Raw genomic sequence first — 14,680 nt, 5'->3', positions numbered from 1 at the left:
TCATCTAGAGCACAAAAGTTGGATGAAATTGATGGAATGAATGAAGGAATTTGAATTATTCTTGCCCTAGGGTAGCCTTTCCTGTGTTTTTCTGTCTCTGTTGCGTTCCCACACACCAGAACTTTTTGTTTTGTGTAACTTTCGAAACTTTAACCACTTTAGAAATTGTCTTCTCGCTAGGCGAGATGACATTCTCGTTGGGCGACCTAGCAATCTTGCTGGCTGACAAGACATTCTCGTTGGGTGATAAGGTCTTGACTCTTCTTCTCCAATCCTTCACTTTCCTATACAATAATCTCGAGAAAAAGATAAAGTATACATATCTTAAAAAGAAACCTAAAAATATCCTAAGTCTTTCCACAAAACACATGAATGGATACAATTAAAAGGTTCAATCAAACATGAAAATTAGTATTTTTTACACTTATCAATTGTACTTCTATAAAACAATGAATCGAATCAATCCACTTAGATTGTACTACAATAAATATATAAAATAAATTGAACGAACAAAACATCTTTAAGTGAGTCAACCCACTAACCAACTAATCCGGGGTGGGTTGGTTGAGTCGGGTTAAAAAACATTTGTCTCATAAAAATGTGAGTCAGGTTGAGCTAATTCATTGTTAACTTAACCTGTGGTGATTCAACCCGTGTGAGTTGAATTGGCTCACTTTGACACCTTTAAATCTACTATATCTCATGCTTATTTTAATTATATTTTCAACCTTTCTTGAAAGGCCCAAAATCCTATAAATACATATTCATCCCACATAAGGTATTAAGTCAATTCTCATACTCACTTCTATATTCATAAGTTTTCTTGTGCTCTTACCAACTTGAGCATTAGAGAATTTGTGGGTAGTTCCTTCTCATGATTGGAGTTCAACTTCCTTGGAGATTCTCTCTCTCCACCTCGGGAGATCTACCCTCTTTTTTAGATAAGAACAATATCAAATTAGGTTGCGATCCTACCATATTTATGCTAAATTGTTAGTCTCTTATTTTTTTAATCTAGTTTGCCATAGTCTTGTTCTATGATTTCTTCCTAGTGTTTTATTCTTAGCCTCATGTCTACTGAAAAGTATGATGTCATGTGCGGTCGTCTTACTACTAAAGTTATCCATCTTGGGCATTCTAGTTTAAGATCTTTGTTTATGGTGAAGGTCTTTGGGGTCATACTCGTGGTACAAGTTATACTCTTGAGAAAGAAACAAAAGGATGATTATGAGGATTTGTTTGCTGAAAATCAAATTGCAGTAAAAAAAAATTCATGAAACTACTCAAATAGATCAATTTCTTACGAAATTGAAATGTGATTTTAGGGGTCTTCTATCTAATCTCATAAATAGGACTATTGGTCCCACCTTGAATGCATCCCTTTATGAGCTTCTTCGTGAAGAATAATGTCTAACCCAAGCACAAATAGACTAACAAAAATCTACCTTACTTATTTTGCTTATGTTGCCCAAGGCATACTTAGAGGATGATACTTCCTAAGAAAAATTAAACAACTTTTATAACTTATTTGTTCTTCTATTGCTCGTGGCTTTGTCATTCAAAATGTTCATGCTCCTATACAAACCTGACCTCGAAAATGGTCCAACAAATGAAAACTTAAGCTCTTTTGCTTTAAGAGTTTAAAGTAAACCTTCTAATTCATGTTATCTTTATATTTTATGTAATGCCCCGACTATTATATAAATAATAATTATTTGATAAAAAATGGAATTAATTTTTTTTTATAATAAGATTTTTCTAGAGAGAATATTAATAATAACATAACTTCATATTCATATATATATATATATATATATATATATATCAATATTTTACATTTATTTAATTGTTGGTAAAATATTGCAAAAATATATATTTTGTATAATATTAAGATATCTATATCGGAATAGAAGATTGTCTATATATTTAATATCTCTTAATAATATTAATATAAATTATCCATGAGTTAATCTCCAGAAGATCTCCCAACAATTTTCCTAACAACTCTTATTATGTAGATTCTTTTTCTACTTGTACAATAGGTACATGTGTAAAGAACAAGGTCTTTGTAAACATTAAATATCAATCTTAAAAGACTTAACAAACAATATAGATATTAGGGGCCAAGAATTGGACCTACAACCGGAAGATTTAATCTCATTTTATCAGACATACAAACCCATATTCCACTTCTGATGATCCATCATGAACATTAAAAATTACTAGGGAAGTGATTGGGTAGTTGAGTATTTATCATAAGATCATTGGTACAATCATAATTATTTCTTTCCTGAGAATATCAATCATTTATTGGTCCAAAAAAGATATATAAATATTCATTACCTAACTTTGACGATCCTAAGCAAGTATCAGATAGTCCTATGTTTAGCCTGTGGATATCCTAATCCAAGTCGTTATTCTGAATTATCTAGATATTCACGTACTTGGTACAAATTTCCTTATACCCCCACCATGGTCCCTATTTGTAGTGTACCAAACTATGACTTCCCAAATACAAATGCTTTTACATTGGTTTTATCTCAAGTCATTGAAACCAAACATAAGGCTTTTTCTTAATTGACATACTCTTGGACATTTTTCAAATATCATAAAATGTGATGACTATTAAACTTTGTCATTTTTCTTGACCAATAATATATACACCACTAAGACAAATACGAATAGTATAAAATAACAATAAAAACATATAACTAACTTTCTTTTACCTAAGTTTACTGAATAAAATAATGTTTACTTTTACTTTATTTTTATTTTTTTGGTTAAATATATTTTTGGTCCCTTAACTTTTAGTGAAAATTTAAATTAGTCTCTCTTTGAAATTTTGGCCTAGTCCCAACTTTAGAAATGCGTGGATTTAATTCTTTTAACCAAATTTTATTAAGTTTATTAAGATTTCAAATGTGTTTTATGATACCATTTGAGGTGTTTATATTGCTTGATATATTTTTATTTCAATGTTAGTTAAAATATGTGTTTGACACGTGAAATAAACTTAACAAAATTTTGTTAAAATGATTAAATTCACACACTTTTAAAGATGGGATACTAAATTAGTCCAAAATGTTGGAAGGGGACTAATTTCAAATTATAAAATAATGATCAAATAAAATAAGATTCAAAACATAAATTTTAATAAATAAATATATATGGACTAGAATGTTCTAATAAATATAATAACAAAAATACAAATTAATATAAAGGACGAGTGTATAACTAGAAATAAATGAAAAAAATAAATAAGTATATTAGTGCATAAATGGATATAAACCCTAGACAAATTAAAAGAAATAATTAAGTGAGTAACTGAAGATAAATTAAATTAAATAAATAAATCAGACCGGTGATCAGTGTGTTAAATAAAAAAAGTGTACATTAATGAAGATAAAATAAAATAAATAAATAAGATCAATTTATAACCAAATATAAATTAAGTTAAATAAATATTTTCAATGTGTAACTATACTAAAGATAAACTAAATAATATAAATATAAATAAATAAAAAGCATAATAATTAAAAATAATTTAAAACATAGTAAATAAAATAATATATAATTAAAAATAAATAAATACTTAATAAAACACATGAATTTATTCAGATTAACATACAAAAACATCATTCCCCTTATCTTATTAATTGAAGGACAAACTAGCAATAGTTTTTAAAAGTTGAAAATTTTGGCTATCGCTTGCTTCAAATTATTCCTTTTTTATTTCTTCACATATTCTCTTTCACTTAATCCTTTTATAAGTTAAGAATGTGTCCACTTTATACCTAATCATGATTACATTCAATTAATTAAGTCTTATCCTATTTTATCTTATCTCTTTCTTTTTCTTTTCTGTTTTTATTTTTTCTTCTTATCACTCGGAGTATTTTTTTTCAAAATAATTATATATATATATATATATATATATTAAAACATATTTTCCTTTTTTGTTTCTTTTTTATTATTTATTTTTATTATTATTTTTATTTTACTTAGTTACAATATTTCTTAGAAAGTACTTGATTTATTTTTTTATTGTTCGTACTTTATTAGATAATACATGAAACATTCTTTTATATGAACTTAATCAGAAGAGTAAAGGCCAAATCTTATTTTTAAGGTAAAAAATAAATAATGTAGTATTTTAAAAATATGGAAGTTACATTTTGATTTTAGGGCATCCAATCATATGGTTAACCAGAAGCGGACTTGAAAGGATATAGGGGTCATGGGCCCCCAAAATTTTTAGATCTACATAATTTAATTAATATGTAATTTTAAATATATATTTAAAAATTAATATTTTTAATATATTTGATGTTTTAAATTTTTGTACATATTTATATTTAATATATTTCTATTATTTTTTTTTTCACATTTTCAATTTTACCTTTTTAATATTTTTAAAATAAAACTAATTAATTTATTAACATTATCTTTTAAGTGATCACTTATTTAATTTAATTATTTTTTTATTTGACTATTTTTATTTGAAACTTAACCATTATAAATGAAAATTAATTATAGTAAAATTATAAAAATTATTTATATTTATTTTATAATTATAATGATAACAATAATTATAATTTTATTACTTTTTATTATCTTTAAAAAAGTAAAAACAATGTTTTTACCAATTTATATAAATATTTTGAAATTACTTTTGTTTCGTTAAAAATGTGAAAGTTTTTTTAGTCTCAATTTGATCTCGGTTTTTGAAAAAATGATGCAATTTTGTCATTTTTCGTTAAATTTTCTGAATCAGATCAAAGTTTTTTTAATTAAAATTGAAGTTTTGAATAAGAATGATTTGCTTTGTTGGTGTAACTGACATGATGAAAAATCATTGTTCTGCTTCAAGAAATTGAACGAAAATAAATAAATTGCATCAATTTTTAAAAAAATCAGACCAAATTGAGACTAAAAAAAATTAGAAAACCAACTTGACGTTTTTTAACAAAAAATAGACCAAAAGAGTAATTCAATAAAAAATTTGGCACCCCCAAAATATTGGTCGAAGATCCGCCACTGTGGCCAACATTAGTGATACTCTTACAAACCTCTACAAATGACAATAATTTACTAATCACAACAATTCGTGTTATTTTCTCATCCTTAACTAAAGATTTTATTTCTCTGAGCCTTTCTCAAAATCTAGTTATCATATGCAAGATCAATAACCAAGGAAGATAATAATGAATGGGGCTAAAGTGGGATGCCTTTCTCCATTGTCTCCACGTTCTTTCTTACCTTTTGTCTTGTATAATTATGCTAAAGTTAATTTTCAAAAGAGGCATAAACATCATTGTCACTAAAAGTCATATGTTCTTCATGACTTACTAAAATCTGGTGTTTTTGGTAATAACATTTCACCATCTCTTAGTGTTGTTCAATTGGATTGTCTTTCGTGCAAACTTGGTAAAAGTAAAGTTTTTCCATTTTTGATTCATCAATCAAATGAAAATCAACATTTTGATATGATTAATAGTGATTTATGGAGGATATTACATATTATAACTCATTCTAATTACAAATATTTTATAAATTTTATTAATCACCATAGTCAGTTTACATGGGTCAATTTTTTAAAATCTAAAGATGAAGCATTCACTACATTCATATTTTTTTTCACGCCTATGTTAAGACTCAAGTTTCGTTCTAAATTAAAATTTTGCGTTTTGATAATGGGGGAAGAATACACTTCCAATTTATTCCAAAAGTTCTTACAAGAAAATGGTATTTTATCTCGAAGTTCTTATCCTTCTACAACTTAACAAAATGTATTAGTTGAAAAAAAAAATCATCATCTTCCTGATGTTGTAAGAACTATTCTATTGGAATCTTTTGTACAACCTTGATTTTGGTGTGAAACATTATCCACAACCCTCTGCCTTATTAATTTTTGTCATCTTCACCATTAAACAGTTATTCTCTCTTCTCCTGATTATTAGAATATACATCCATTTATCCAATCTTCACACTTTTAGTTGTGTCTGTTATGTCCATCTCCTTCCACCTGACTGAACTAGGCACTCAATTTCTTATATGTGCTTTTGTTGGTTATTCAAGCAATAAAAAAGGTTTTCTATTTTATGATCCTAATCTATAAAGGCTCCAAGTTTCTAGAAATGTAATATTTTAAGTAGATATAACATTCCAACTAACACAAGCAACATCTCTTCTTAAATTTCTATGTTGTCATTATTTTCAAGCACTTCTGTAAGAAAACCAACACCAAAACCTACCTTGTTGTCTAAATGACATTCAACTATTACATTACCTCATAGACCTCCTTTTGATCTATCTTTGATTTTTAATCCAATGTTTTACTATCAATAAGATCTTATATGTTGTAGTACTTGTATTCACAAACCTCCACAAAAATATGATTTTTCTTGTCCTTTATCTTTGACACTAGATTGGTTGTTCTTAGATATAGCCAAGAATTTGGCATTGACTATATATATGAGTTGACTTTTGTACATGTGGCTAACTGTACATACTATTACTACATTGTTGTTTCTAAATCTTTGCAAATATATCAGATGGATGTTAAGAATGTATTCCTCCATGGTTACCTCATATAGGAAGTTTACATCACACTTCCTAAGGGTAAGCTTTAATCTTTACTTAATAACATTTACAAATTGAAGCATTCATTATATGGTTTGAAACAAGCATCTACAATATGGTTTAAGGTTTGGAAAGTTTCATACCACATTGCTTGGTTTTTCATTCATACAAAGCAAGTGTGATATGTCACTTTTTATACAAAAAATCACAAAAAGGAATTGTCATATTGTTTGTTTATGTGGATGATTTTATATAGTTACCATATCATATCAATAGGCTATCTCTATAATCAAGAAACTAATACTTTCAACATGAAAGATCTTGACCAAGTTACTTACTTCTTAGGATTAAAAAGTACATTTTAGAAAAAAAAGGCTATGTGAATCAATAGAAATATATTTAAGACTAATTGAAGAGGAACTTCTACTAGACCCTACTTTTTACCAGAAGTCAGTTGTAATTTTATCTACCTAACTGTCACCAAACTTAACATTTCTTTTGTTGTCCATACGGTTAGCAAATTCATGCTAACTTCTAAGCACTTGCATCTCTCAATAGTACACTATATTATTAGATATCTACTTGACACTACCAGTCATGATCTTTTCTTACCTACTAGTGTATCATCAGACCTTAAAGCCTACATTGATGCTTATTAAGCTGGATGACATGACACAAGAAAACTACTATTGGTTGGTGCATGTTTTTAGGTAATTTTATTATCTTTTGGAATTCTAAGAAACAAAACCATGTCTCTAAATCTTTTAATGAAGTAGAATATCAAGCAATATTTCCATTATGTTCTAATATTATTTGGTTAGATGGACTTCTTTCAGAACTTGGTTTCTTATAAACAACAACTTCACTTCATGTTTATAACACAATTGCTATACAAATTGCAGCAAATCATGTATACCATGAAAGACCGAATCACATAATGATATTGTCACTCAATCAGGAAATATGACTATCAAATTATCACTTTGTCTCATGTATCTACATTAGTTTAACTTGATATATTCACCAAATCCTTTATGTTGTCAATATCATGGTTTCTTGATTAGTAATTTGTTGCTTGTTGATTTAAAAGCATCAATTGGAGGGGATGTAAATATATTTGATTTAGTAGAATATTTAGAATTTATTGATAGAATGTTGTTTATTATTAGTGGAAAATTGTTTATAATTATATAGTTACTATTATGTTATTATTAGATAACTTAGTTACAACGTTAACATTTATAACATATTAGTTGTTATGATATTATAGAAACTGTATTAACATTAAATAAATAAGAATTATTGGTAAGGATAATACACGATTTTAACTTTTTCTTTGAAGCTTATCACCTATCTTAATAGGATATATTTGTTTCCACCCATTTATCCCAACACATTTTTCTTCTTGTAGCCTTAATAATATTATTCTTGTCATTAGAAATCTTAACCAATAATTTTGCAAAAGCTTAATTTTAATGTTTAATCTTTATACAAAACTACCAGAGTCTCTTCTAATCATAAGGTAACATGATTCTCTTAGTGCGCCACATTTACAGAAAATAAATATGCATCTTTCTTAATCTCCAACAATGTTAACTCTGATTCTATCAAAGAAAATGCTTCAGAAATTATGTATTTAGTAAAACAGCAAGATTAAGCCTATCCCGTTCTATTACAATATTTTTAATTATTATTATTATTATCACATTTTTTTATAATATTATTATTTACGTTACTTTTATTTTATTATAATTCAAAGTGAACTTTTTTATGATGACGATTATGATTCTAAAACAACATATATAGCATTCGGAAGAACTTATCTCTATTTAAAATGTGAATTAAGTAAAATACAAAATAATACAATTGTATTAACCAATTAACAAACAAAACTGTAACAACTTCATAATTTATAGACCGGGTACACATATTAAACTTTAATCAAACAATAATTACTTAACAAATTACATTTCACGCAGTTAAAAATCCTAATTCGAACAAATAAAATTGTTTATAATATAGTATTTCATTCATAAAGTCGATTTTATATTTAGGAAATGGTTTTCTTTTCTTACCTGGTGCAGTTAATAATAGTAAGCGACAAATACAAAGTTGCAATTTGCATTCACAAGAGCCTCCTCAACGGTTCTGGAATAGGTGGAATTTTCTAGAACCCCAACCCTCTCCATAAAAGCCCAAACCCTAATCTTCTTCCTTCTGTTTCAGTGTATTAGAGTTACCACTCCCTTATCCATTTCCTTTCACTCCACACCATGGCCTCTGCAAATGCTCTCTCTTCAGCTTCTATTCTACGTTCTCCTAACCGCCAGGTTCCTTCTCCAAATTCAACTCAATTCCACTTTCCTCGTAACAATTAACATCCAAGATTTTTTGCTCATCTCTGTTTGTGTGTGTAATTAATCGGTTTCGGTTTTCTTTTCTTCTTTTATAGTCTCTGGCCCGAAGAGTGAACCAGAACGGAAGAGTGAATTACCGGCAACCGAATAAACGTTTCGCAGTGAAGGCCTCCGCGAAGGAGATTGCGTTCGACCAGAGTTCCCGGGCCGCTATGCAGGCCGGCATTGACAAGCTCGCCGACGCCGTTGGGCTCACTCTTGGGCCGAGAGGTGGCTTTTTTGTAAATCCCAGATTTGTTTTGTTATGTAGAACAGAGATTAATGATTATTTCATTGCTTGGAATTTTTTTAGGGAGAAATGTTGTGTTGGATGAGTTTGGAAGTCCAAAAGTGGTTAACGATGGTGTGACCATTGCTCGTGCTATTGAGCTTCCCGATCCCATGGAGAATGCTGGTGCAGCTCTTATTAGAGAGGTTCGTGAATGTTATGGTTGTTTTTGTTGTTGGTGGTGTTTTTAGATTTTTTGGAATAATGTTAATTAAGGTGGCTAGTAAGACTAACGATTGTGAAAATGTCAATTAAGGTTGCTAGTAAGACCAATGACTCTGCGGGTGATGGAACAACCACCGCTTCGGTTCTTGCTCGCGAAATTATTAAGCTGGGGCTTCTCAGTGTGACTTCTGGGGCTAATCCTGTGTCTCTTAAAAGAGGAATTGACAAAACTGTGCTGGGATTGGTGGAGGAGTTGGAGAAGAAAGCAAGGCCGGTCAAAGGTGGAGATGATATCAAAGGTATTGTTCTAATATTGGTATTGCTTATGTTGTTGCTAGGTAGATGCTGCTTTAAGAGCTCTTATTTATGTGTTCTGTTGGTGTTATGGCAGCTGTTGCATCTATTTCTGCCGGGAATGATGAGTTGATTGGGCAAATGATTGCGGAAGCAATTGATAAGGTTGGACCTGATGGTGTTTTGTCCATTGAGTCTTCATCTTCATTTGAGACGACGGTTGAAGTTGAAGAAGGAATGGAGGTGCGACTTCTATGCAGAATAATGACAATATAAGATAAACTTTTCAACAAGTACTTGTAAAAAAAAAAGAAGACAACATGAATTTTATTTCTTTCATAAGTTAAAATCAATTTATACTCTTTAATCTATTGAAGCCCTCTTATTTAGCTTTTCTATAATTTGAGAAACATAAGTTTAACTGATGTTTCTTTTGTTAAGTTTATCTAAATAGAGCCAAAGTTTTGTTTTGTTTATGAGTCTAATTGTACGGCTTTAATCTTGTAGATTGACAGAGGGTATATCTCACCTCAATTCGTTACAAACCCTGAGAAGTTGATTGTTGAATTTGAGAATGTGAGAGTGTTGGTTACGGACCAGAAGATTTCAGCAATAAAAGACATAATTCCATTGTTGGAGAAAACCACTCAATTGAGAGCTCCTTTGCTTATCATTGCTGAGGATGTCACCGGTGAGGCTTTGGCCACACTTGTTGTGAATAAGCTGCGTGGTATCCTTAACGTTGCTGCCATCAAAGCTCCTGGCTTTGGTGAGCGGCGAAAGGCCCTCCTTCAAGACATTGCTATAATGACTGGTATGTGAACGTACATATGTTCTAAGTTTGTAGTTGGATAATGTCTGAGCACAGACGTTATTTTGTGGCTAGTGTGGATTTTTTGTTAATGCTGTTCATGTTAGAAGTATTATTATAATTCATTTTCAAAGTTTATTCTATAAGTAGGAACTGACACAGTTTCGATGTCTATAATAAAGTATGTCTTTAAGGAGGAAACATAAATTTGTTGTCAAAGTATCATTTTGTAGTATTATTGTATTTAATTTGCTTTTTTCATGAGATACTTTGTTGACAACTGTGTACGTTGAACTGCTAGGTGCTGAGTTCCAAGCGACAGATTTGGGACTGCTTATTGAAAATACCACAGTGGAGCAGCTTGGTTTGGCTCGGAAAGTGACCGTGACCAAGGATTCTACTACCATCATTGCTGATGCGGCAACAAAGGATGAGTTGCAAGCGAGAATTGCTCAGATAAAGAAGGAGCTGTCAGAGACGGACTCAGTGTATGATTCTGAAAAACTGGCCGAGAGGATAGCTAAATTGTCTGGTGGAGTTGCAGTCGTCAAGGTTGGTGCTGCTACAGAAACTGAACTTGAGGATCGAAAGCTACGAATTGAGGATGCGAAGAATGCAACTTTTGCTGCCATTGAGGAAGGTATTGTCCCTGGTGGAGGCACTGCATTGGTTCATCTCTCAACTCATGTCCCAGCAATCAAGGACAGGCTTGAGGATGCAGACGAAAGGCTAGGAGCTGATATTGTGCAAAAGGTAAGAATAATTATCAACTTGCACATTCTTTAAAAATTTGCACTTTCTTTGACCAGTATGTTGTAATTATTGCTTTCACAAGACGTTCCGCAATAACTGCAAGCTACAATCCCATTCCACCGGAAACTTATTAGTTGAGATACTTGTTGAAATCCCTTCACATCTCAGGATGCCTCAAGTGGAAAATGGTTTCTACATAATAACTCGAGATAAATTTATCTTTTCTCCTTATATGCATTTGAACAAATGTATCTTGTATTATATTTATAATCTGAATAAGCTTAATATGTCATGTGATACCCTGATATAAATCTAAAAAATAGTATGAATACTGATCCTTCTGCCTTTACATGTATAGGCTCTGGTAGCACCTGCTGCATTGATTGCTCAAAATGCTGGAATAGAAGGTGAAGTTGTTGTGGAGAAGATAAAGAATGGTGAATGGGAGGTTGGTTACAATGCTATGGCAGACAGGTATGAGAATTTAGTAGATGCAGGAGTTATCGACCCTGCCAAGGTTACAAGGTGTGCGTTACAGAATGCTGCTTCAGTTGCTGGAATGGTGTTGACCACGCAGGCAATTGTGGTGGAAAAACCAAAGCCCAAGGCACCTGTAGCTGGTGCCCCACAAGGCCTTACTGTTTGATTTTAGGTCATTATTAGGCTACGGCGAAGAACAGTTTTGTGCAGTAAATGGAAAGAGCGTAAGTGTTTCAATGTCTGTTCAATCGAAAAAAAAATGTATTTTATAAACGGTTTTAGATTGGCTTCGGAGAAGAGGGAAGTTATTTATTGGATCCTAGTCATGGTATTTTTATGATTGAAATAAGGTAGTCATTTGATATTTTTACCCAAGTTTTAGTGTGTAAGCATAGGTAATTTTGACTCTTAATTTTAAGTCTTTCGTTTAAAAAATTATCATTCGCTTTACCCCGAAACTATGGTTCTATTGTTTCTACCATTTCATTCTACATGGTAGTATGAAAGACTCAAAATTAAAATTTACTTACACTGCTGTGAAATAGTGTTAACTTTCTATTGAAGGACATGGTCAAGAAATCTAAAATCAGTGTTTTGTCTAAGCCTTTAATAGTCTATGAATCGGTTTGTTATTTTAATCGAAGAGAATTAGGTAATGTTTTACACGGTCAACCGGCAGGTAAATTACACTTAATCATCAAATTACGGAATCTAATATTTCGTTTTGTTGTGCTTCCTTATAGCACAATGCATAGTATTTCTTATAGGTCGTTTCTGACTTGTTCCTCGAGATAATTCAACTTTAGGAAGTATAATATGTTTGTATTAACGCCAAGAATTTTCTTATATTGCTGACGAGTGGCATCCATTTTTTATATCTGGGCTCTATCTCCGGCTTGGGCTTCATCTCTTGGGCTTATAGGGTCGATACTACACTCTTCTATTTTACTAACACACTCTCTTCTTTACTTCTGGAAAATGTTTCATGAATATTCAAAACATTTATCTACACCTAGAGAGAGAAATAAATAAAAGACAAAAATTGTTTGGATATATAATGTGATGAAAGGAAAGAGATAAAAATAAATAAGAAATATATAATAGGTGCATTTCAAAAATAGATAGAAGTATATGATGTAGAAAAATGTTTTGGGTATAATTTCTCTCTCTCTCTCTCTCTCTCTCTCTCCTTGCAGAGAAATAAAACTTCACACGAACTTTGAATTATGGAACCTATTTGGGATAAACCAATTTATCTCTGCATCAGATATTACTTATAAGTAAATAATACTTTTTATTAAGAGAAAATTTTATAATATAGAGACTATAATTGTTTTTTATACGTACAATTTAATTATGTAAAACTATTGTGTTTTTTGTTATATTTTGTAATTTTGTTTGTGTAGAGATTATTATAATCACATTTGATATAGAAGAATTATAACTATCTAAAGTGAGTATAAATAATTATGAAAATTTGTTATTCGACACACTTTTTTATATGTTATTATCTTTTAAAGAATACGATACACTTTAACATCAAATTTTTAAATATAAATAAATATATGTAAATATTTATATGCAAAAATGAAATAGTTATATGATAAATGAGAGGTTACATATAGCATCGTCATGATTCATGCACCTCTCCTAAACAAATTAAAAATTGATTAACACTTATAATTTATTATTACACTCTTATTTTAAAAATTAAAACATAAGTCTTTACCAAGATCAAGATATATTTAGAGAACTAAATAAAAAGTAATTTATACTTTAAAGAAAAAATTATGATTCATCCAACAACATCATGATTTAACATTATTATTTATCTATTTATTTCTAAATTTTGTAATAGTTAACACAAATTAAAAGTTAAATAGATAAAAAAATGTTTAATTTAACGACAGTCATTGACGGATCTTAAAAGAATTGAATATTCTTAGCTTCCTTTCTTCGAATGTAAAGACATGGATGGTAATTAAGATTAGTATAATTTTTTCATATCTTTTACTCACATGTAAGATGAGACTAGTAAAATAAATATGCAAGACAACAAGAAGCTCATTAACATTATCTTATAATATGATAGAACATAATAACTTTATATAAAGATTAAACATTAAAATTATATTTAATTTAAAATATTATTATTATACTCTCATTACTTAGAAATATATGTTCTTCATCTTAGGTTTGTTACTTTGCAAAACTGATCTCAAATATTTGTCGCGTGTACGCAGTCAATAACTTGATTCTTCGTTTAGGTAGCATCTTTATTGATGCCAACTTTATACAAGTTCATATAAAGACCAACATTCCCCAGAATCTGATTCAAATTCAAATACACGTCATAGTCTTTAAAGAAGATTTTACACATAAAATAATACATGTAAATTATATATATATATATATATATATATATATATATATATATATATATATATATATACGAACATAGCATGCAAGAGTCAGGATGTCTTTTATATGTCTTAATAAATAATAAAACGTAAAATTAAATATAATAAAATTAATAAGATTATGTTTTCTATTCCTCTCGCCTTTTTTAATAATTTACTCTGTGTTTATTTTCTACTAATATGTTCTATTTGTTTATAAAGAAACATAAAATTAAATGCAAACTTAATATTCTACTTTTATTTTTCATTTGTTACATTCTTGAAAAAAAAATCTAACTCTTTTATCTTGTTTGATAATGAAATATTATTTTTATAATATAATATTTTATCTCCATTGTTATTTACAACATCCATCATTGATTAAAGTTTCAAAGATGCAAATCTATATATAAATTTGAATTTACAACATCCATCATTGATTAAAGTTTCAAAAATGCAAAATCTATATATAAATTTGAATATTATTCCTTTGATATTTGTGTTCTGTGCT

General features: G+C 29.4%; 1 protein-coding gene across 1 annotated transcript; it reads left to right on the top strand.

The window, feature by feature from the left end:
* Positions 1 to 8,687: 8,687 nt before the first annotated feature.
* CPN60A (chaperonin-60alpha) lies at positions 8,688 to 12,145 on the top strand. The gene is made up of 8 exons (XM_028054631.2): positions 8,688 to 8,912; positions 9,035 to 9,209; positions 9,292 to 9,413; positions 9,524 to 9,731; positions 9,824 to 9,969; positions 10,234 to 10,540; positions 10,839 to 11,290; positions 11,649 to 12,145. Exons 1-8 carry the CDS (start codon positions 8,856 to 8,858, stop codon positions 11,934 to 11,936), a joined length of 1,755 nt encoding a protein of 584 aa, XP_027910432.1. The 5' UTR covers positions 8,688 to 8,855; the 3' UTR covers positions 11,937 to 12,145.
* Positions 12,146 to 14,680: the final 2,535 nt, after the last annotated feature.

The sequence above is a fragment of the Vigna unguiculata genome, chromosome 11, assembly GCF_037176805.1.
Source record: "Vigna unguiculata cultivar grain cowpea cultivar isolate G323 ecotype 2 chromosome 11, ASM3717680v1, whole genome shotgun sequence".
Lineage (NCBI taxonomy): Eukaryota > Viridiplantae > Streptophyta > Magnoliopsida > Fabales > Fabaceae > Vigna > Vigna unguiculata.
Note: the sequence above shows the minus strand (reverse complement) of the source record. Positions and strands in the feature narration are given on the sequence as shown.